This window comes from Hippocampus zosterae, chromosome 9 (genome assembly GCF_025434085.1).
Source record: "Hippocampus zosterae strain Florida chromosome 9, ASM2543408v3, whole genome shotgun sequence".
Classification (NCBI taxonomy): domain Eukaryota; kingdom Metazoa; phylum Chordata; class Actinopteri; order Syngnathiformes; family Syngnathidae; genus Hippocampus; species Hippocampus zosterae.
In genome coordinates this window covers 24,282,115-24,304,699 of record NC_067459.1, presented here as the reverse complement: position 1 = coordinate 24,304,699, position 22,585 = coordinate 24,282,115, and the positions used below count along the sequence as shown (strand labels likewise).

The window sequence follows — 22,585 nt, the reverse complement described above, 5'->3', positions numbered from 1 at the left end:
GCTCCTTTTCTTCCATCTTCTTCGCTGCGGCCACCACACGTTTGCCGATCGTGATAGTCACCCGACCAGCCAAGATGCGGGGCGACGAGTCGTCCGATTCAGAGTCGGGCCGCATGGAGGAGAGTGTAGCGCGGAGGAGTTTGGAGACGCTGTGTCAGGAGCTCAACATGGACGAGCGCACGGCGACCGAGGCCATGGACAACTTCACGGCCATCTGGAACACGTACACGCTGGAGGTAAGTTGCGGGGCGCTACCTGAACTCTGACAGCTTCCGCCTCACCATAAAAACAACAACGACAACGCTGCGGGTGACGTCGAAGTTTGGGCGTGAACAAGCGATTGGGGTCCTTTACAGCTAAACAATAACATATGACGACCGATTTTGGGAGTGCAAGGCGTTTTTATAGCGTTTCAGATTGTTTGTAAATTCAAACTGTCAATGAAGGCAGCACTTGACGTCACCGACCTTTTGGAAACGTCTACTTGGGTGTCTTGAAAGGCGCTTATAAATAAAGTGTATTATTATTATTATTATTATTATTACTTGACGTGACCGACCTTTTGGAAACGTCTACTTCTTGGGTCTCGATTAACGTGACAAACAGTTTGATAGACACTTCTGAAATAAAACAGTTGCTCAAATTAAATGTAATGACGTTATCATCGTATGATATTGTTAATAATGAATCCTATTCACTCAATTGAAGACTGTAAACTTTTTCTCAGATCAATATACGTCACCATTTCCTTCTAGAAATTTCTGCCATTGTTCAAATTTTGAAATGATCACTTTTTAAAAATATAACGCAACACCTTGGTTGTTGTTATTTATTCAAATTTCAGTATTTTAAAATCGTCCGGTTTGAATTTGACCCCATAAAATGAAATTCCACAACAACCAACTCTATGTCAAGGATTCTATTAATAAGAACCTGCCTGCGATGGCCCCCCAACCTGCTTTGTTCTGATCAATATCCTCAGGGGCGTGTTCTTGGCTGATGCTCTATCGCCTGTTGTTGCAAGACCGAACTGCGTTGTTTCTTGTATTTGTGTGAAATTAATTGTGAGTTGTTGGGTGTATGTGCGCTTACAGGGCGAGGTGGTGCACTGGTTAGCGTGCTCGCTGTACGCCGCCTGCAGGAAAGGAAGCACGCCCACGGTGGGCAAAGGCCTGATGGAGGGAAACTGCGTCTCGCTCACCAGGATCCTGCGCACCGCCAAACTCAGGTGAAATTAGTATGTTTTTTTATTAGAGGAAAATATCTTTAATGTTACATGGATATAATTTTATAAGCAAAATAAACCATCTTGTGGTTCTGGTGAAAAAAAAAATAATAATAAATGTTTCATGTTTTTCATGCATTCGGCAGCCTGATCGAGTTCTTCTCCAAGATGCGCAAGTGGTCCGACATGTCCAACCTGTGCGAGAACTTCCGCCTGCGCATGGAGCGTCTGGAGCGCAACTTTGAGGTTTCCACCGTCATCTTCCGCAAGTTCCAGCCCATCTTTGCCGCCATGTTCCGCAGCCCGACGGGCTCCGAGGCTCCGCCCCCTCCGCCACGCCAGCCCCGCGGTCGGAAGCACCGACGGCTGCCCTGTCACACCGCCGACGTCTTTAAGTTCTGCTGGACGCTCTTTGTCTACACCAAAGGTAGGCCGCCAAACCTCAACTCCTTCAATTGTCGGCCGTTTTCCGTGAGAGGTGCTTTTTGGACGCTGATTAACGTGAAGGGCTTCTACACTTTTGATCAAATTGCTACGGATTGGAGTCTTTACATCGAATAGACATTGTACTTGTCTATATTTCCACTTCTACACCAGGTAACTTTCACATGATCGGTGACGACCTGGTGAACTCGTACCACCTGCTGCTGTGCTGTCTGGACCTGGTCTTTGGAAACGCGCTGATGTGCGCCAACAGGAAGGAGCTCATCAACCCCGCCTTCATCGGTCAGAAATGCACACTGTCGCCGTCGGCATACAAAAACTTGTGGTGGGGGGGGGGGGGTCACCTTTGATCGGTGAGGGTTAGATTCGGGTGTGACAGCGGCAAAACGGAAGCAAAATTCAAATCTCAACGTGTTTTGCGCCCGTAATCCTTCCGTGCCTGCCAGGTACGTCGGGGGATGAAGTCCAGGCGTGCGCCGACGAGGCGTCTCCGTGTGTGCTGGAGAGATTGTGCGAGCTCCACGATGGCCTGGTGGTGGAAGCCAAAGGCATCAAACAGCACTACTTCAGGCCTTACATACACAAGCTCTTTCGCAAACAGGTACACAAAGCCACTTCCTTATGCCGTGCCACGCTATATTCCTTGCGATGTGTCTTAACTTCCCCCCGTGGCCCATTCGGGGTCTCATTTTGTCACATAATGTCCACCTATGGCTCCACATGTGTCCCAATGTCTCTTATTGAGTTATAATCATGTTCCTCTATCCATAGTATGTATCCTATGATATTATGTGGCATTTTGGTCCGTCGCATTGCATTGTTTTGTCCACTTGGGGTCACTGTTCTCATGTTTTCTCTGTTTATGACTTTGACCGTGTGTGGCCTTAAAAGGCGAGGCTTGCTCTGTTGAGTAGGAGTCAGTCAATGAGCGTTGAGTTGCCTGTTGTTGGCCCAGTATAGAAGCTGGGAAAAAAATCATTTTTTAAATCATCAATATAAAATCCAATAATGTCCAATTTTAAATCCGTGAAGCAGGGAAAAGAAGTCTGGTGAGGGACGATTCGACATTGACTCATACGAGCACAAAGAAAGAATCTCTGACTTGATTTTCTTCCTGACCAGATACTGAAGGGCAACGAGGATCTTCTGACCGAACTTTTGGATCCTCACAACTTTATTGACAACAAGTAAGCGGATGCTTGTCGTGGTTTTGCGTGAGGGGCTTCTGACGCCTTCCTTTGTTTTTGCTCATCAGCAAAGCGCTCAATCGCCAGTACGAGGAGTACGTCTTGACGGTAGGAGACTTTGACGAACGCATTTTCCTGGACGCCGATGCCGACGAGGAAATCGGAACGCCCAGGAAAAGTTTGCGCTGGCCCGCGGGCGTTGGCACGGGACAGGCCACCAGCGCTCAGGCACAATTGCAGCATCACGTTGAGAAGGTAAAATGCGGCATGTCACAGTCATCCTGCTGGCGCACACGCAACATGCTAACAGAAAGGCGCTCTTGCTAACTGTAACAGGAACACACTGATGCAAATGAGTAGCTAGTGAGCATAAACACACTGCCGCTATCAAGTACGTGCTCTTGCTAACGAGAATAAATGCTAACAAAATCACACTGGTTAATGAGAGCAGATGCTGACAGAAAGACACTGCCATCTTCTGGGGCAGAAACATATCAATGCTAATCATAACCAATGCTAACAGAAAGACGCTAATTGGAACAGGCATGTACCATTGCTAATGATATTGCATTTATGGGGCTAACTGAAAAAAAATAACACACCAGTGTGAATGAGAACATACCGACAGTAGCAGAAACACACATGCGCTAATTAGAACAGAACCCCGTTAATGCTAATGAGAAGTTACGGGCTAACTAGGGACAGGAACTCAGTCATGCTAATGAGAACATTCTGACGGTAGCAGAATCACGTTAAGCCCTAGAGGAACGCGGCAGCGCGAATGATTGCAAAGGCTCACTGAAAGTCATCGAGGTAAATGGAAACGGGCACTTATTGATGCTAATGATAGTAAGTGCTAACAGAATCGGACAGCCGGCAATTGGAACGGGCCCCACAAATGCGAATAAGAAGTTACTGACGCTAACAGAAAAGCACTGAGGGAAACTCTTAATAGAAATGCAATCCTGCTAATGCTAAAAAAATTCTCAGGTGCATAGATAACAGGAAGTGAAACTGTGTGCAGTCGGCCACCCTGGCGCCTTCCACGCCTCTGACGGGTCGGGCGTACCTGAAGGAGAAGGACGTGCTGGTGACGCCCGTGTCGGCGGCCACGCAGAGCGTCAGCCGTCTTCAAAGCATGGTGGCCGGGCTCAGGAGTGCGCCCAGTGAGCAGCTGCTGCGCATCTTCAAGTAACCTTGCTTTTCTTTCTATCTGAGTTTGACACAAAAAAATGCTTCAAATGATGAGGGGGGGAAACTGTTTTGGACTTGAGGTCATGCTCTCGAGACCCCGCGGAGTCCATCGTGAGCCAGGTGAAGATGCTGGGACAGACCTTCAAAGAACACTACACCAACGACTCGGACCACTCGTCGGGGTCACACATCGGTACGCTCACACACGGGGGGGATTTGTATCACTTGTGTTACTCTAAATTTTGACAGCAATGTTTTCACTGAAACCGCAAATGAATATTGGCCCCAAATATGGGCATCGATGTTGGTGACTATCGACCTATCACTAAAATAATGTTAGAAAATAGGCTCTTTAAAAGAATAGACATCTTTAACCTCATTTACTCAATAGACAAAATGCCTGCAAGTGCATCTGATGGTATATAATCTTAATTGTGTGTGTGTGTGTGTGTGTGTGTGTGTGTGTGTGTGTGTGTGTGTGTGTGTGTGTGTGTGTGTGTGTGTGTGTGTGTGTGTGTGTGTGCGTGTGTGTGGGCAGATTTTGCTGAGAGTCGCCTGAAGCTAGCTGAAATTCTCTTTTACAAAGTTCTGGAGAACGTCTTGATGCAAGAGACCAAGAGGCTGCAAGGGAAAGACATGAGTGTAAGTGTGTGCGCTCACACACACACACACACACACACACACACACACACACACACACACACACACATACACACACTCATTCACTGCCACTGATGTATATATTCACCAATATGTTTTTCGCTACCCTGAAATTTAAGTTTGCAAAGCACTGCAATGACTAATAGATGCCAGGAGATGGTGGTGTTGCATTTCCTTAAATTGGGGATCCACTGCACAGCTTTTGAGTGGAAGATAAAGATTGCAACAGCATATGCATTGCCCTGGCGAGTTGAATGTGTGTATCGCGAGCATGAGAAAAGATGAATCTATACCCGGAGTGAACAGTGAATGGCATGTAAAAAAAAAAGAAAACATTTTTTTGCGGTGTATGTGATCCAAATCTCTTAAACCAGGGGTGTCCAAACTTTTTGCCAAAGGGGACAGATTTTATGTGGTAAAATGTCGGGGGGCCGACCTTGGCTTACATTCTTTACATTGAACAACAATATTGTTCAACAAATTTTAGTAAGCCAGTCTGTTTCACATTTCCATTTTTATTTTAATTTCAACAATCTTAAGAATTTCTTTTGGTTCATTTGAAACAGGAATTTGAAATATGACATCAGTCAATATAAACACAGAGTGATGTCTTGTTAACTCGTGGGTGATGCCCTCTAGTGTCTAAATGCTATTACTCATTTAGTGAATGCTATTACTCATTTAGCCACTAGAGGGAAGCAGCACTCTATGAAACATCACTCACCAGTCTACGAGACCTCAGTCAATGCAACACGTGTTCCATTGCGCCCAACCTGCGGGCCAGACGGCACTGACTTTATGACAGGGGCCGGACTTTGGACATGCCTGGTCTAAGAGGTCTTGATCTGTGCAGGTGGGCCCCAGTTCACAATCCCGAAGTATGTGCTCCATTGTTTATATTGGGTGGCCACACGGACATTCACTGCTGAGTGAGAGTCCCCATTTATAGGTGTTGCCTACTCTGGTTCTTGCTCTATTGAATGTCACCCAGTTCTTTCTAGAGAGGGCAGTTCCACTTGGAAGATGTTCGTTTGGGCTTTGGATTGCAACATTTAGTGCAGAGCTGTCCCATTCTCTCCATTTTTCGATCCTGTGTTCTATTGGTGATTACGTAATATAATAATATGATATGACGTGCGCATGTGGGTGTGTGGCAGGTGCTACTGGAGAAGGACATCTTCCACTGTTCCCTTCTGGCGTGTTGCTTGGAGGTGGTTTTGTTCTCCTACAGCTCCCAGCGGACTTTCCCGTGGATCATTAACGTCTTCAAGCTGGCTCCCTTCTACTTCTTCAAGGTCTCGCACGTATCCGCGTGCACACACACACACACACACACACACACACGCGTTTTATCACAGCTTTGCCGATGTGCGTGCGCAGGTGATTGAGGTGTTTATCCGTTCCGAGGAAGGCTTGTCCCGAGATATGGTCAAGCATTTGAACCTGATCGAGGAGCAGGTGTTGGAGAGCCGAGCGTGGACTGCAGACTCTGCCCTGTGGAACGCCTTGAGTGCCGCCGGCAATAAGGTGCCCACCGTCGAGGAGGTCAGTGCAATGCCGTGAAATTACCCGCAAGACATGACATCCGTAATGACATTTCGTATCGCTTCAACAAAAATGTGAGTTGGGCAAATAACTTTCCTTGACTGCGGACCGCCGGTGATTGACCGGCTGGACCCTTTGGAAATGTTTTTTTTGTTCTTTGCTTCAGGTGAACTTCCCATCCAGTCTGGACTCCGGCAGTTGCGCTTCCACCGGTGGCGCCCAGTCCCAACTTCCCCTGATGACACTTTCGCCCATCGTTCACCCTCGGATCAGAGAAGTCCGCTCAGGCGTGGGCAGCATGCGGAAAGGTAAACGTCCAAATGCCCAGGAACGTTCCTTGTCTTTGTCCGAGGCCCGCCCAATATTGTCAAATGTTGCTGTCCGCCCGGCAAAATCCATCCATTTTCCGAACCGCTTAATCCTCACCAGGGTCGCGGGGGTGCTGGAGCCGATCCCAGCCGTCTCCGGGCAGTAGGCAGGGGACACCCTGAATCGGTTGTCAGCCAATCGCAGGGCACGCAGAGACGAACAACCATCCACACTCACATTCACACCTAGGGACAATTTAGAGCACCCAATCAGCCTGCCATGCATGTTCTTGGAATGTGGGAGGAAACCGGAGCACCCGGAGAAAACCCACGCAGGCCCGGGGAGAACATGCAAACTCCACACAGGGAGGCCGGAGCTGGAATCGAACCCGGTACCTCTGCACTGTGAAGCCCACGCGCTAACCACTGGACTACCGGGCCGCCTGCTAACCACTGGACTACCGGGCCGCCCCCGGCCAAATCATTTTGCTTAATCGAAGCGACCCGTTGTTCATTTCACAAACTTTGTTCTGTTGTTCCCTGTAGAAGTTCCGCCATCCCCACTGTCGGTGCACGACCGCTACAGCTCTCCGGCCGCCGGCAGCGCCAAACGCCGTCTCTTCGGCGACGACCCGCCGGCCCCCGCCGTGGCGGCCAGCCCTGTCACGTCACCTGCCAAGCGCCTGACTCTCAGCTCTACCGGCACCTTGAAGATCGGCCCGCAGGCGGGGCAGACCACCGTGCTCAGCATACCGCTGCAAGGTGGGAGTTGCATCCAACGTGACAAATTGAATGAAAAAAGAAAAACGGGGAATGAGCCCGCGCGTAAAAAAAAAAAACTCAGATGCGGTGAAGACAGCTGGGATGGGCTCTGGCACGCCCACGACCTTTGAACACAATTTCAAATCTTAGCTGATTATTCACTTAATTGATTAATTGGATTAATCGACGGTAAAATGATTGGCGGGTGCCAGCCCTAATGCGTGGCCTCACTAACGCGTGCTTTCAGGCGGCAGCAGCGAGCACACCATCACGCTGATCCCTGTCCAACCGTGTGATCCATCGGCCGGCGGCCCCACTCAGTTCCTGCTGACAGCATCCCCCGGCCGCCCCCTTCCCGCACCCGCGCCCGTCGCCGCGCTCTCCAACGCCCAGCCGGCCGGCGGCCGACCGCAGCGCACCGGTTCCCTGGCGCTTTTCTTCCGCAAGGTGCGAACGATATCGGCGGCGGGCCGCTTGGAGACTCGGGTCACCTGCTCTTTTGACCTCTGACCTGTGCGTGTGCATGGTAGGTGTACCACCTGGCTAGCGTGCGCCTTCGTGATCTGTGCGCCCGACTGGACATCTCGTCGGAGCTGCGTGCAAAGATCTGGACAGCCTTTGAACACGCTCTGCTTCATGCCACCCAACTCATGAGGGACCGGCACCTGGACCAGATGCTGCTCTGCACTGTCTACATCATCGCCAAAGTTGGCCACCCGCCCGTGCTCACACACACACACACACACACACACACACACACTCTGTCTGCTACACGCACTCTTGCATGCGTTCTCACTCAAACTTGCACACACATGCTCTCTTCCTCTCTCCATAACTTTGTATACTTACTGTTCGGTAGAGTTCGTAAGACACTAAACATAGTTGAGCATCACAGAGCTAATGCTAGCGCGCTAATGCAATTAGTCATTACAGAGCTAATTCTACCATGCTAGTGTGATTAGTCATTAGAGAGCTAATTCTACCATGCTAGTGTGATTCGTCGTTCGGGAGCTAATGCTAGTAGGCTAATGTGATTGGTCACCCGAGAGCTAATGTTTGCTCGCTAATGTGAGTAGTCATTTGAGAGCTAATGCTAGCACGATCGTGTGATTCGTCGGCGAGGAACTAATGTTGGTATTAAGTGACCGAATGGAATGCTAACGCTTGGTTATGTGTGTGTTTCCTGCCGCAGATCTCCAAGGAGGCGCACACGTTCCAGGACATCATGAAGTGCTACCGCAGCCAACCGCAGGCCAGCAGCCATGTGAGGGCACGCCCACCCACAGTCACCCGTCTGTTGCCATGGTGACAATGTGTGTGCCCACTGTTGTGTTGTGTGCGTGTCTGTAGGTCTATCGCAGTGTCCTCCTGCATCGCACTCCCAGACAGCAGGGTGCGCTAACAGACGAAAACATGGAGGTTGATCCTACGTCTGGAGCAGAACGTAAGCTAACGTGCTACGGCTAGCACGCTAACGCGACCGCGTACCCTCGACATTCACGTCTCCTTTTTGCAGCTAACGAGACGACGCAGGCGGGCGAGGAGGAACGCGGCGACCTGATTCAGTTTTACAACAACGTCTACGTGATCAAGATGAAAAGTTTTGCCATGAGATATGCTACGCATGACAACAGGGTACCCGCACACCACCACGCATGTGCAACAATTCAGTTCGAATGACTTGAAATGAACTTGCCGTCATGTGTCTGCATGTGTGTTGTTTGTGTTTGGCTCTGTGTGTCTTTGTGTGTTACTGTATACATTTGTGTTTTTTGTGCGTGTTGTGTATTGCTGCGCGTGTGCGCCAGATGGACGCCCCGCCCATGTCTCCGTTCCCTTCAGTGCGTTGCCACCCGCCGTCTCCTCGCCGAGTGTCTCAGCGTCATAGCGTTTACGTGTCGCCCCACAAAGCGTCGGCGAGGGGCCTGGCGCCAAACTCTTTCACCTTCCGCATCAACAGCAGCCCCTCCAAGGTAAGCTCATCTCACATCACAAACAAGCTACTAGTCCACACGGAGGGTTATAGTCCAGAGACAAGGTAGTAGTTCCAGAAGAAAACACTAGTCCTGAGATGTGCTTCTTTCACTTGGGGACATTGACTTTTTGGGGGAAGTAATTTTTGGGCTGGGGTAAAACGTAAAGTGGGAAATCCTTTGATCTTTTTTTTTGATTGTTTTTTTTGGGGGGAGGGTGATTTCTAAGTTGTATATTTTTCTCTGCGCAGTACAAAAAAACTTGAAATGAAGAGTTATTTTGTCATTCATGTTGGTTTTTGTGATAGCATACAAGCCTAGTCCCGCCGTGCTAATGCTAACTCATTCCTTTCTAACTCAGGATCTGTCTGACATCAACCGCATGCTGCGTCAAGGTTGCAACGGCCGCAAAAGAGCCCTCGGCATGGAGGGCGAGCTGATGATATCGTCAGCGTGTGACTCCCCCAGCAAGCGGGCGTGTCCCGAGAACAGCGCAAGTGGCCCCGACATTTTGCTAAAGAGGCTGCAGGACGTTGTGTCGGAGAGGCAGAGCCACTGACCAAGTGGCTGCCATCAAAAATGTGCTAGCACGCTAATAAGATTGTTCATCAAAGGCCTAACGTTAACACCTTAAAATGACTGTTAGCTATGGTGCTAATGCTTTCATGCTAACGTTACTGGTCATTACTTGAGCTGACGGGTATGACCAGTTACTGTGAAAATAACGCTTGCTTGCTAACGTGATTGGACATGACAGAGCTAATGTTAACTCTTTAACAAGACTCTTAGCAAAGTAGTGTTAGCTGTCAAAATAACATCACGGGTCATTACCGACTTAATTATCGCATGACCAGTTGCTGTGGAGCTAACGCTAGCACACAAACGTGACTTGTTACTACTGAGATAGCGCTTGAAAGCTAATGTGACTTGTCATACTAAAGGTAAGGCTAACTCTGATAAATGTAAACTGTCATTACCCACCTAATGCTAACCCTGACACAACTGGTCACATGGAGATAATGCTAGCACACTAATGTTTGTTAATTATGAATGTGTGACTGCAAAAGGACTTTATGGCTTTATGTGAACTTATGTAAAAATGTTTGATTTTGTTGTTTGTTCTTGAGTCAAGGAAAACTATGAGGCTGAGATTAGCATGTACAAGGTTTCGGTGTTATTTGTTCTAGCTGTGAGCCCAAAAAAATGACATTGGCGCTATTGTCCTCAAGTTTGTAAAACGTTTTTGGTTTTATTTTTGTTGTTGGAATCTGCTCGACTATTTCAGTGTTCTTGCTCGTTTATGTGTGTGTAGCATCTACACACGTGTTTGGCAAGTGTGTTGAACTATATCTTGATCTTATCTTTGTGTAACTTTGTAGTTTGATTTGTGAAATTGAAATCCAATGCACAAAGTAACGTGTGTTTGAAGTGATTGGACCAATGCTGCAATAATAGTAGCAATATATTTAGCTGAATATTACCGTAATTTTCTTAGGAAGCTTTATTCAACCTCTCGTTGCTCAAAATTCACATAAAAACAAGCCATTTACATATTTAAATTTTTTAATTGAATTGTGAAGGAAAACTTGCAAGTGTGATCGTCTTCATTTTATATGACCGGATATACAGTATTGAAAACTGTCATGATGACCTATCCTAATATATCGTTTTGTATGTTGTTAAAACATTTAACATCAAATGCAAACATTTCATTTGTCATGAAGTCTCCAAACATAATTCAAATAGAAATTAAACATTGTGACGCTCAATTTGACCTTTAAATGATAAAGACTAATATGATAAATTCCTACGTTTCATTAAATTTAGTATATATTAAAAATGTAAATATGCAAATATAGAAATAAGCCAAATATTTTTTTTAAATCACGTGATGAAACTCAAATCAGGCTCGATATCATATCATTACTTTTATATAAAATATTAAACTGCGAAAATGCAGATCCTTCCTGTGTTGCTCTGTTGGGAATGTTTGTGAAAATTCACATTCGTTCAGGCCATTTCTTCCTCAAAGCAGATTTATTTGAATCCGAAGTCTCCTTTTGAGTCGGTGCGCGAACATGCTCTCTAGCGGCCAACCGCGGTACAACAGAGTGCCGCGTCTACCCCTTGTGCTCATGCGCGTTGCTGCGCTCTCGTCCCCCCCTTCCGTCTGCTCTTTGGTCGTCCTTTCGTCGTCCATCCATCTTCATCTTCTGCTGCCTGCCTGCCTGCTGCCTGGTAAACGCTATCCTCCTCTTCTTTTTCTTCCTTTCTTCATGCGCCGGTTATCATGATTCCATTCGGGGTGTGATTGATCATGTCTGAATTGGATGCTCGTCAGGTGTGGCCCTGCGTGCGTGTGCGCGCGTGTGTGTGGAGTCAAGTGGACGTCGTCGCAAGGTCGCGCGCGCCTTCCGCCCGGTGCGCATGCGCGTGAGAGGTGACACGGTGGTGGGTGGTCGCCTTTGCTTTTGAGGTTGGAGGCGCCTCACTATGTTGTCATAATTTCACGTAAAAGAATTATGTGTGTGTATAAATGTTTAAAAACATTTTTTTAAATTTCATTCATATGTGAGGAAGTGTAAATCTGTTTTTGTGTTCGTGTCAGATTGAGCTCAAATTTTAATGTTCATGCAAGTGAAAAAGAAGTTAAACCCCTGTTAGAAGGAATACAATGGAAGCAAATTGGAGGCTAATGTTTGTGTTGTCAATGAAACCAATTAGAAACTTGTTAGCGAGTGTAAAACAAAGAGGACTCTCTAATAATGATACAATACAATACAATACTATAATGGTGATGTCATTGTGTCCAGTGAGGAAGATGCTGATTGGAGGAGTCGCAACGACACGACTGCATTTCCATGGACTCATCACTGGAAATCGTAGAGCTCCGTGAGCTGCCTAACGCGAACAAGACAGGCGATGTTTGCCGAGGATTCCGCAATGCTTCCTACGAGCCCGACCATGAGCAACAACGGCACCAGGAGGTGACGGGTTGCTCTACGACCACCTCAAGAAGCTGCAAGGTTCTTCTCTCATTATACTATTCATTCATCTTCCGTACCGCTTGATCCTCACTAGGGTCGCGGGGGGTGCTGGAGCCTATCCCAGCTGTCTTCGGGCAGTAGGCGGGGGACACCCTGAATCGGTTGCCAGCCAATCGCAGGGCACACATAGACGAACAACCATTCGCACTCACACTCACACTCACACCTAGGGACAATTTAGAGTGTTCAATCAGCCTGCCGCGCATGTTTTTGGAATGTGGGAGGAAACCGGAGCACCCGGAGAAAACCCACGCAGGCCCGGGGAGAACTCATTATACTAATGAGGCGAAAAAAACGACCATGTGTAGTAAGGCATTTTTCGCTGAAAAAAACGACCATGTGTAGTAAGGCGTTTTTCGCCGAAAAAAACGACCATGAATAGTAAGGCGTTTTTAGCTCCAAAAAACGACCATGTATAGTAAGGCGTTTTTAGCCGAAAAAAAAGGACCATGTATAGTAAGCCGTTTTTAGCCCCCCAAAAAACGACCATGTATAATAAGGCGTTTTTCGCCGAAAAAAACGACCATGTATAGAAAGGCGTTTTTAGCCCCCAAAAAACGACCATGTATAGTAAGGCGTTTTTAGCCCCCCAAAAAACGACCATGTAAGGCGTTTTTCGCCAAAAAAAACCCCGACCACGTAAGGCGTTTTTAGCTGAAAAAAAAAAAGACCATATATAGTAAGGCGTTTTTCGCCCCCCAAAAAAACGACCATGTATGGTAAGGCGTTATTCGCCGAAAAAAAACGACCGTGTATAGTAAGGCGTTTTTCGCCCCCCCAAAAAACGACCATGTATAGTAAGGCGTTTTTAGCCGAAAGAAACGACTTACCGTACATGGTCGTTTTTTTCGGCGAAAAATGTCTGTGTTTAAAATACACACAGCTAGTTGGCTCAGAGTAGGGTCGTAGTCGAAAACAAAGTTGCAAAGGAGTAGCCAAGATGCGTATTCAGATTCAGATTCTGTACGTTGCGTCACATACAGGAAGTCATGTTGGAAGAAAAGGTGGAGTTTGGACAAAAGTATTGGGATACCGCAAGCAAATGAAAGCAAATCCACATTTGTCCGTCTCCTTCAGGACTCAGCTGTTCCGCCTCGCGACGATGAGGACAACGACGACGCGGTCCGGGATTCCAATGCTGACTGGACCGCACCGGACGACGGCGTCGGCGGTCGCCGCTCGTCCGACGCGGGCCTGGCTTTGGCCGTGGTGTTGCTGTTGAGCGGCATCTCGCTGGTCCTGGTGGCATATGCCATCCCCAGGGAAGCCCGCGTGGACCGCGACGCCTTGCCGGCCCGGCAGATGGAGCAGCTGGAGCTGTACTACGCCCGGCTGGGCTCGCACCTCGACAAGTGCATCATCGCCGGCCTGGGGTTGCTCACCCTGGGCGGGATCTTCCTTTCCCTGCTCCTCATGGCCTCCGTGTGCCGGGGACACGCCATCTTCTTCCCGTATCGCCGCCGGCGGGCGCCCTTCCTGCGGCCCAAGCGGACGTACGGCTCCGTCCACATGAGGATGAAGCAGCTCGCCGCCGGGGAGGACCCGCCGGCCGAGACCGAGCAACTGGGACCCGCGCCACCGGCCGAGTGACAGCAACGCGACTCGGCTGTGAGCTTCGCCGGCGCGGGGCCAATACATGGCATCGGCTGGGCTAAAAGGTCTCGGGACACCTGCCCGCCTGATGCGAGGTCAACGTGGAATCGGGGCAAAAATATCGGGACATCGACAGAAAGGGAAGTATGGAGGAGAAAAAGTGAATTAGGACAAATGTTTGGGACACAAAAGTGAAGAAAATGTCAAGAAATTGATGTAACGGTTTTGGGGGAATCTACTAGAATTAAAAAGTGGAGACAATTTGGGAAACGGGACTACAAAAAAAAAAGTGGCAAAATTGAAAATAAAAAAATGGCATCATGTGGTGATTAGAAGGTCAAAGGTAGGAATCGTGGTAAGGTGGACATAAGAATTGAAGAAATGTGAAATTTTGACACAAAAAGGTTTTGGGTCACACGCTTGAAATGGCATTTTTTTGTTGTCATTGTTTCATGTGCGTTGAATGAGCTCAAAGTAAAAATGTTGAGGGTGTAAGTTTGACTTACGGGGATGCAATCCTTGATCGTGACACACTTTGAAGCAAAAGTTGACTTTTTTGAAAAGGACATTCACACGTTTTTTTAAGAGATAATTTACATATTTACTTGGGCATATTACACATTGAATAATCAGCCATAATGATCTCTTTTAAGACGTGCAAAAATCTGCTGATTTTTTACTTACGTTACAAAAGACAACGATAATGACATTCAAAGAAATACCCCCGCCCCCCCCCAAAAAAAAGTGTCTTGGCTGATTTTGCCCATGTTGTAAAGCTAAACAATTACTCAAGGTCATATCATTGTTTTAAGCATGAAGGGACCCACAGTTATTTTTTGTAATTTTTCTTTTTTAGACTGTTGGACTTTTATTCTGCCAGAAAACAGAATCTGCCTAAAAAAAAGTCAGAAAGAAACAGAATCCATATCGATCGGGCCCTACAAGTTCCCTTTTCCTTCAATATTTCCTGACAAATTCACACCAAAATTTCAGTTCTTAACAATTCCAACTTGCTTTTGGGCGAATTGCGAAGTTTCGTGACTTTGCCGATTACCCCTCCTGGCTCTGATTGGAGAGAGGACAGGAAGCGGGCAAGTGGCAGCCGGGAAAGCGGCTTACATGAACATGTCGTCATAACCCGGCGGGGGCAAGTGGTCCGGGTTGGGCCTGAGGGAACACAACCGGCCTTTCATGAGAACAAAATTTTCACCAAGCAGCAACACGCGCGAGTGAGCGAATGAGTTGGCGACGCGTCTCACCCGGCCCGGTGGCGTCCGACAGGTCCGAACGGGTCGAAGCGGGCGCCGGGCGGCACCGCGCCAGGTGGCAGGATGTCCGGGATGCCGCTGGACGGGTCGAAACCCGAGCGGGGGTAGCCCATGCGCAAAGGGTCGACGATCATCCCACCGCCTGACACTGACCTGCTGGGAGGGCGAGAGAACGTGACAAACTCAAATATTGGCACGCGTGCAGGAAGGCCAATTTCAGTTCAACTTAAGTATTGGGACGAGAACAGGACGTTCCTTTGGAAAATTGAAGCCAAATGTCAAGAAATATAGTCTTGAATTGGATAAACTTGCTGGGAAGGAAAAAAAAAATTGAAAGTGCATCATTTGAAAGGGAAACATTATGAAATTGTGTCAAAAACTGACGAAATGGAGTGATGAGGACAATGTTGAAGAAAAAGTCTTATTTGGGATAAATATTTTGGACACCAAGGGCCGGTAGTCCAGTGGTTAGCACGTGGGCTTCACAGTGCAGAGGTACCGGGTTCGATTCCAGCTCCGGCCTCCCTGTGTGGAGTTTGCATGTTCTCCCCGGGCCTGCGTGGGTTTTCTCCGGGTGCTCCGGTTTCCTCCCACATTCCAAAAACATGCGTGGCAGGCTGATTGGACGCTCTAAATTGTCCCGAGGTGTGAGTGAGGGTGTGCATGGTTGTTTGTCTCTGTGTGTCCTGCGATTGGCTGGCTACCAATTCGGGGTGTCCCCCGCCTACTGCCCGAAGACAGCTGGGATAGGCTCCAGCACCCCCGCGATCCTAGTGAGGATCAAGCGGCTTGGGAGATGAATGAATGAATGAATTTTGGACACCAGTGAGTGTCCAAATAACAAGATGAAAACGAAAAAAACAACTCCATGAGAGACCAAACTCAGCATTTTTTTTTTGGGGGGGGGGAGCGAAGGGATTTGTTTGAACTTGAAAAAAAAAAATAATAATTTGAAGAGGTCATCTGGGTGTGACTCACCCCAGCGGATCCAGATCGGCGCCTCCCACCGAGAACGGCGGCGCCATGGGATCGTGCCTGAAAAACACATGTGACGGGATGCCGTCGAGTCATCAAATTGGCGTGACGGTGCCAAAGCCCGTTGCCATGCCGACTAAAAAAAGTACATGTCTGATATTTACCGAATATCTCACCTCTTCATTGTTTACCCTAACAAAGACCTGCCTAATATACTGTAAAAGTAGTGCTTTGGCACCCTCTTATAGCCTCCTGATGGCAGGGAATCCACGTTGAAGTGATGGGGGGGAAACTCATGGTTGGGGGGGCAAAAATATGTGAGTAACTGACCCATCCATCATCTACCGCTTATCCGGGGCCGGGTCGCGGGGGCAACAGCTTTAGCAGGGAAGCCCAGACTTCCCTCTCCCTAGCTACTTCTTCCAGCTCTCCCCGGGGGATCCCGAGGCGTTCCCAGGCCAGCTGGGTGACATAGTCTCTCCAGCGTGTCCTGGGTCTTCCCCGGGGTCTCCTCCCGGTGGGACATGCCCGGAACACCTCACCAGGGAGGCGCTCAGGAGGCATCCGAATCAGATGCCCAAACCACCTCATCTGGCTCCTCTCGATGTGGAGGAGAAGCGGCTCGACTCTGAGCCCCTCCCGGATGACCGAGCTTCTCACCTTAGAGTAACTGACCCAACCCACTTAAAACGGTTTGAACTGGTGTATACATGCCACAGAGTGGGAACAAAGCACTACTTTGACCAAAATGAAACTCCGCAACTCAGGTCAACATAGTCCCACTTGGCACTCTGATGCCACAGTCGGGGCGGAGAGGCACTACGTTTGTTAAAGCGGAACTCCCCGATCCATGTCGACACACTCCCTTGGCACAAGCATGTCACAAGATGATGGCAAAGCACTACTTTTGTCTGAATGAAACTCCTCATCTCACATCAACAAAGTTCTGCGGCAGCAAGATGTTGGACAAGTGAACTTGCTCAATGGCGATGGCTAATACGGCAACAACGAGACGTCGTCCTAATACATTTGTCCGCGTCGCAGGCGTGGCGCGTGATGACAAAGCTTGTCGCCATGGCGACTTTTAATTGTCAACCTGGATTTCACTTGTACCAGTGTGGCTGCGTGGCATGTCGGGGGTGCCTGTCGGGAACCCACAAGGGGTCATCGAGGTTGTCCTCGTCGCGGCTGTCCAACCTGCGCGTCCGTTCACTTTGCTCTGCTTGCGTCCGTTTGTCCCGTGACGGCAGCAGGCGAGAGCGAATGGCCGCCACCAGACCGCCTGCGTCCTTGAACACTCTGAACATACAAAAAACAAACAAACAAAAACAAAACACGGGCCACTTTGCAAGGCAAAACGACATCATGGGATAATAAAATGTTGGAATGTTTAAAAACGAGCCGGCCCCCAAAGTCGCACCCACCTGTCGAAGGTGCGCAGGTGGGCGGCATCCACGTGCTCGTTGAGATTGACGATCACGTCCGAGCTCTGCTGTGTGCTGCGGTTCTTTCCCAAACACAAAAGTGACTTATGTCAAACATTTTTTTCAAGAACTGTTACCTAGTTATCATTTGATTAAAAAAAATAGGAGAGAGAATAAAAATCTAGATTCACACATGATGTCGGCTAGGGGCAGGAATGTTGTTGACGTCTTGTCTTAAAATATTTATAACTGGCCTTTCACCAGTGGATTTTACGGTAGAGAGGCTGAAATTTGGACAATTATATCATCCCGTGTGACATCCCAAGGAAAGTCCCCAAAATGGAAAATTCCTCAAATTTTGCAACCCTAATCCATCATGACAACGTTGAAGTCCTACCATGAGGTTGAAGACGAGCGCCGAATCAACCAGGAGCGCTTTGAGTAACAGCTGAGCGTCCCCCTGCTCCGAGGCGTACCTCAGGGCATATTCCACTTTGTTGCCGCTCCAGTCCGACGGCAACAATTCCGACTTCTTGTCGCTGCTCCGAGCCTGACGACCACCAAAAGAAAAAAAGAAATAGACAAGATGATGGAAAGATGACAGAAGAAACACATACATCCCATGTTGCTCTTCTTTCTGTGACTCGTCCGGTCTCTCTGAATTTCTGTTGCAACCTACAGACAGCGTACTGCCGCCACGCCAGAAAAAAAAAGTTCCGTATCACGTTATTACGTGATGATTTTCATGTTTTGACATGAACATTTTTACTTTCATATTTCAACGTGATTTACTGAAACTTGATCATTCTCACGTCGACCCAAACTAAAATGAAGGAATTCCTTACAGTCCAGGTCACAAATGGAGACTTTTTGCCTCTCAAGTGTTTCACAACATTGAAAATACGACAAGGCGACACATTCACACACCAATGACCTGAACTTGAAGAAATTATTTCAATGGGTTTCCAAAATCTCTCGCTTTAAAATTTACCGCACAACTTAACACGTTTTAACGTGATGAAATATCACTTTGAAACGTGACATTTATTACGTTGAAAGGGGATGCTCAATTTTCCTCTGGTGTGACAGCAATAAACTTCTGGGGCAACCTGATAATGACACTCTTAAAAAAAAAAGCCTAATATGTCTCCTTTAAAAAATGCGACGTTGTCACATGACTTCCTAACGCTTAGCATTAGCATGTATCTTTTAGCATCACCGCCTAAACGCACTCACCAGTAAGTGACTCAAATGCGCAGGACAGTTGCACCGAAGAAAACATCCAGTTATCTTCAAATGACACGATGAAGCGACGCGAGTGCGTTTACCTCATCCCCGGAGCCGAGGCACTTGTATCCGCTTTTGACGACCTCCCAGTGGACGAAACACACAACGGCGTCCTGCGGACATGAGATGGAGTCGCCACAACACGAATACAATAGTTCCAAACCCGCCATGGGACAAAACCAAACAACTGTTAACGCGCTCACAAGCGAATCGACAGTGAAACCAAATTAAAGGTGGCAATGTACAACTTCACAATAAGGAGGCGGGTACCCTTTCCGCTGGGGCTTTTCAAAGTAAAGCGAAAGAGGAACAAGATTGGATACTCACTCAATAATCACTTTTTAAATGAACGCCAACGGGTCAAATATAATATTTTAATAAAACGCGTATTGCCACTTCTGTGGGGGAAAACAACTCAAAGTTGCCAGCGGTCATTTTAAAGTCGTTCATCTTCGTTCTCCCACGTTATTATACAAACTGTGACCATTTGTGATGTACAGTGCTGTACTTTACGGTACGTACTGTAACTGATATTGAACGCTAACAACGAATTTCAACTTCCTTCGTCTGTTGTGGTTGATCCCGGCACCTAAATGACACTTCCGCACTCTAGAACAGTGAAATTCGTGGTTAATGTGTTCTTAAATTTAAAAAAAGTGCGCGCCCGCGCGTGTGTGTGTGTGCACGAGAGATTACCATCAACGGACTTCATTTCCCAGCGTGCCCCGTGCATTGGTGCAAATGCCAAAATGGCGGCTCCATTGACGCTCCTGCTGATCGTGGCTGTCACTATCCGTGCAGCTCTTTTTAGGTCCACTTTTGCATATTGGATCGCCGAGAGGGTAGAGGTGGTGTCCCCGTTAACCGCATGGAAGAGAGGTGAGCGTGGCGGCCTTTTGGAGGGGTCGTGGGAGGTGCGATTAGGGGCTTAGTTGTACGGGTGAAGTGTCGCTCCTGTGTTCTAATTTGAAAGGCAGTATTCCCTCAAAGCCACTGCCGAGTTAGCTTCTTATATGCATACACACAGTGTCCCAAAAGCAAGCTAAGGTGAAAAAGAACATTCATAGTTTAATGCTTTGGATATTACTCTGGCTCATCGAATTCACCCGGAAGACTTGGACAACTTTGATGATTGGTTTTGCTGACGTCACAAGTGTCCGGATGTACCACTTCCTCCTTTGCGTAATTGGCATTCGTTGTTCTATGAACTATTTTTGCTCCATGTACAACACTTTGTATACAGCGGTGGTTGTTTTAAACTGCTCTATTGTGCTGAGTTGATTATCAATTAATCGTTTAGAAACCTGTCGTTGAGAGTTTATCATACAGTTGTCTAAATTCTCAGATTTTCAGACGCTCCACAATAAATCTCAGATTCCTTAAGATTAAGAAAACCTTTATTAGTCTCGCAATGGAGAAATTCCAGATTCACAGCAGCAAAGTTATGAAAGGAAGAAGTAGAACAACAAAAAAATAGGAGCTGCTGGAAAGGCAGCCACTCTCGCGGCGCCATTTTGAAGTCAAAAATAACAAAAATAACACAAGACAACACATAGGACAGAGTCCTATAGTCCTGTAGTCCTGTAGTCTTCACTGTTTTTTTATCACTATCCATCACTGACTATCTATCACTATCACACAAAAACAATAAATAATCATCTTTCTGTTGGTTTTCTAGTTGTGGAAGGTTTGGCTCTACTGGATTTGGGAGTGTCGCCCTATGCGGGAGATGTGTTTCATGAGGTAAGGGATTGAACACGTCCGCACACACCCATAATAGGATCTTCTTCACATTTTCCATGAAAACATTATGAATACGTCTTTTTCTGTCCGTCTTAGACCCCTCTCATCATCTACTTCTTCCACTTCCTGGTGGACTATGCAGAAATTACATTCATCGTAAGTAATTTGTGCTTCTTGTTACACGGTTACACATGGCACGGTCCATCTTATACTCTTGAAAATTACGGTATTAAAAAAAAAGACGACGACAATAAACACCTTGAAAGTGGACTAGCCTAAAGCTAAAAGATGGCGCAATTGTCTCCCCAGCTGGCCGACATCATCGTGGCGGTGGCCTTCTACTACGTGGTGAAGGAATACAACAAGCAAGTGGTGAGGAAGCCACACAAACGTGGTGACCGTCAATAATCCTCAATGACTTCTGATAACCAGCAACACCCGTCAATGGTTGTTTCCAGTTCAGGAAGCAGAAATTCGCTCTGGAAGCCGACCGCTACCCCGCAGACTGTCACGAGCTGGTCCGAACCCCCAAAGAGATGTACTACATCCCCCTCAAAGCGGCTCTGTTGTGAGTACCCAGCCGAAGAAAAAGTTATCAGACGTTTATTCCAACAAACAAGAAAAAAATCTGCCTTTTGATGTCCCGGGTGTTCCGGTCACACAGTTACCTTCTGAACCCGTTCACCGTGCTGTCCTGCGTCGCCAAGTCCACGTGCTGCCTGAACAACGCCGTGGTGTCGCTCTTCCTCCTGGCCACGGTGAAAGGTGAGCCGGCTGTCTCGTGCGCGACCTTCCGCCGGGAAGGCGCTCAGTCTCACACGTTTGTTTTGTGGACAGGGAACATGTTGCTGAGCGCCATTTTCTTGGCCTTGGCCACATACCAGAGCCTCTACCCGCTCACGCTGTGCGTCGGCGCGCTGCTCTACCTCATGCAGGTGAGCTCGTCCGCGCCGGTCGATTAGCCTCACCCTGAAAATCTGTCAACAGCTGACGCCTGCCTAAAAAGATTTACATTTGCTTATAGATGCCACGACAATGTGGCAAATCGCTACTTTTGTCCAAACCAAGCTCCCTCAATTAATTTCAGCATTGTTCCTTAAGACCAAAATGTGACAAGATGTCTTCTAAACACTACCTTTGTTGAATTGAAGCGTCTAACCTCACTCCAACGCTCTCAAGATGGCAGCAAAGCGGTACTTGTGTCTAAGTTAAGATCCTCAAGGCACTTCATTGTAGTTCCTCAGGACCCAATTGTCAAAAGATAATAAAGCACTACCCCCCCACCACCTCCAAGTAAGGTTCCCCAACTCACCTCATTGTTGTTTCTCAAAACCGCAAGCGAGCAGCAGATTACTACATTCATCTAAACTCACTTTGTGGAGTTCCTTGGCCCCCAAAAATGTCACAAGATGTCTTCAAAGCAACGTCTCTATCGAAATGAAACTTCTTATCTCACTTCAACAAAAATCCCCGGCGCCAAGATGACCGCAATGCTCTGCCTTTGTCTCAATGAAGCTCCTCAACTCACACCAACATGGTTAACTCCTCAGCACCACGATGAGATGAGCTGGCAGCATTGCACTGTGTTTGTCTGAATGAAGTTCCTCTACTGACTTTGATGTAGTTCCTTAGTGTAAAGGAGCGACTTCACTTTGGGCACCAAGAAGCCACAAGATGCTGACAGACCCCCTCACAAAAATTCCTGGGTCGACTAGAAAAATCACGCCGTGTGTGTGTGTGTGTGTCCATGCAGCGTCAGTTTATCCCCATCAACGCATATCGGCTGAGTTTCTGGTGGTTCGTGGCCCAATACGCCTTCATGTATCTGGGCAGTCTCCTGGTGATGGTGGCCCTCTCCTTCTTCCTGCTGGGCTCGTGGGACTTCCTGCCTTCAGTCTACGGCTTCATGTGAGCATGTGCTGAAGTACCGCTACTTAAAAACCATACTTG

The 22,585-nt window shown here is 47.7% G+C and overlaps 4 protein-coding genes across 10 annotated transcripts in view; 3 read left to right on the top strand and 1 right to left on the bottom strand.

Annotated features, from left to right (window-relative positions):
- The first annotated feature begins 74 nt into the window (after nucleotides 1-74).
- Nucleotides 75-10,714, top strand: rbl1 (retinoblastoma-like 1 (p107)). The gene is made up of 21 exons (XM_052076282.1): nucleotides 75-236; nucleotides 1,095-1,228; nucleotides 1,372-1,652; nucleotides 1,823-1,951; nucleotides 2,116-2,270; nucleotides 2,792-2,856; nucleotides 2,925-3,111; nucleotides 3,881-4,047; nucleotides 4,131-4,243; nucleotides 4,589-4,692; nucleotides 5,868-6,005; nucleotides 6,091-6,255; nucleotides 6,422-6,563; nucleotides 7,110-7,325; nucleotides 7,573-7,772; nucleotides 7,856-8,032; nucleotides 8,518-8,589; nucleotides 8,676-8,769; nucleotides 8,842-8,960; nucleotides 9,134-9,298; nucleotides 9,660-10,714. Exons 1-21 carry the CDS (start codon nucleotides 75-77, stop codon nucleotides 9,855-9,857), a joined length of 3,183 nt encoding a protein of 1,060 aa, XP_051932242.1. The 3' UTR covers nucleotides 9,858-10,714.
- Nucleotides 10,715-11,253: 539 nt separating this feature from the next.
- Nucleotides 11,254-14,042, top strand: tmem74b (transmembrane protein 74B). Of its 3 annotated transcripts, none has more exons than XM_052076382.1 (3): nucleotides 11,254-11,536; nucleotides 12,112-12,324; nucleotides 13,423-14,042. In XM_052076382.1, the coding sequence occupies exons 2-3, from the start codon at nucleotides 12,160-12,162 to the stop codon at nucleotides 13,933-13,935; spliced, it is 678 nt and encodes a 225-aa protein (XP_051932342.1). In that variant the 5' UTR covers nucleotides 11,254-11,536; nucleotides 12,112-12,159; the 3' UTR covers nucleotides 13,936-14,042. The 3 variants fall into 3 exon arrangements, with proteins under 3 accessions (XP_051932342.1, XP_051932344.1, XP_051932343.1); XM_052076384.1 differs by lacking the exon at nucleotides 11,254-11,536 and adding an exon at nucleotides 11,606-11,749; XM_052076383.1 differs by lacking the exon at nucleotides 11,254-11,536 and adding an exon at nucleotides 11,645-11,774.
- Nucleotides 14,043-14,767: 725 nt separating this feature from the next.
- Nucleotides 14,768-19,176, bottom strand: psmf1 (proteasome inhibitor subunit 1). 2 transcript variants are annotated; one of them, XM_052076372.1, is made up of 7 exons: nucleotides 18,934-19,176; nucleotides 18,003-18,155; nucleotides 17,606-17,688; nucleotides 17,295-17,480; nucleotides 16,185-16,241; nucleotides 15,198-15,362; nucleotides 14,768-15,105 (listed from the first exon to the last, which is right to left on the bottom strand). In XM_052076372.1, the coding sequence occupies exons 1-7, from the start codon at nucleotides 19,060-19,062 to the stop codon at nucleotides 15,054-15,056; spliced, it is 825 nt and encodes a 274-aa protein (XP_051932332.1). In that variant the 5' UTR covers nucleotides 19,063-19,176; the 3' UTR covers nucleotides 14,768-15,053. The 2 variants fall into 2 exon arrangements, with proteins under 2 accessions (XP_051932332.1, XP_051932333.1); XM_052076373.1 differs by having other exon boundaries at nucleotides 15,198-15,359; nucleotides 18,934-19,175.
- A 288-nt stretch (nucleotides 19,177-19,464) lies between these two features.
- The window catches only part of pigu (phosphatidylinositol glycan anchor biosynthesis, class U), a 97,330-nt gene continuing 94,209 nt past the window's right edge, over nucleotides 19,465-22,585 (top strand). For all 4 annotated transcript variants that reach the window (XR_007964129.1, XR_007964128.1, XR_007964127.1 and 1 more), the window contains exons 1-8: nucleotides 19,465-19,771; nucleotides 20,571-20,635; nucleotides 20,732-20,791; nucleotides 20,945-21,007; nucleotides 21,094-21,203; nucleotides 21,300-21,400; nucleotides 21,473-21,570; nucleotides 22,389-22,543. Coding sequence is in view for 1 of the 4 variants with exons in the window: in XM_052076316.1 (XP_051932276.1) it covers nucleotides 19,486-19,771; nucleotides 20,571-20,635; nucleotides 20,732-20,791; nucleotides 20,945-21,007; nucleotides 21,094-21,203; nucleotides 21,300-21,400; nucleotides 21,473-21,570; nucleotides 22,389-22,543 (938 nt within the window). In the remaining 3 variants the exon portion in view is untranslated. The remainder of the gene's footprint in view (nucleotides 19,772-20,570; nucleotides 20,636-20,731; nucleotides 20,792-20,944; nucleotides 21,008-21,093; nucleotides 21,204-21,299; nucleotides 21,401-21,472; nucleotides 21,571-22,388; nucleotides 22,544-22,585) is intronic.

Excerpts from the sequence above, each read along its gene's own strand:
- psmf1 (XM_052076372.1), bottom strand. The coding sequence starts at position 19,062 with ATGGCGGGTTTGGAACTATTGTATTCGTGTTGTGGCGACTCCATCTCA. Across the intron at positions 17,689-18,002 it reads CGCTCGTCTTCAACCTCATG|AACCGCAGCACACAGCAGAG; the intron begins GTAGGACTTCAA and ends TGTTTGGGAAAG. Across the intron at positions 15,363-16,184 it reads GCCGATCTGGATCCGCTGGG|CAGGTCAGTGTCAGGCGGTG; the intron begins GTGAGTCACACC and ends TCGCCCTCCCAG.
- rbl1 (XM_052076282.1), top strand. The coding sequence starts at position 75 with ATGCGGGGCGACGAGTCGTCCGATTCAGAGTCGGGCCGCATGGAGGAG. Across the intron at positions 1,653-1,822 it reads GCTCTTTGTCTACACCAAAG|GTAACTTTCACATGATCGGT; the intron begins GTAGGCCGCCAA and ends CTTCTACACCAG. Across the intron at positions 7,326-7,572 it reads GCTCAGCATACCGCTGCAAG|GCGGCAGCAGCGAGCACACC; the intron begins GTGGGAGTTGCA and ends GCGTGCTTTCAG.
- tmem74b (XM_052076382.1), top strand. The coding sequence starts at position 12,160 with ATGGACTCATCACTGGAAATCGTAGAGCTCCGTGAGCTGCCTAACGCG. Across the intron at positions 12,325-13,422 it reads CCACCTCAAGAAGCTGCAAG|GACTCAGCTGTTCCGCCTCG; the intron begins GTTCTTCTCTCA and ends CGTCTCCTTCAG.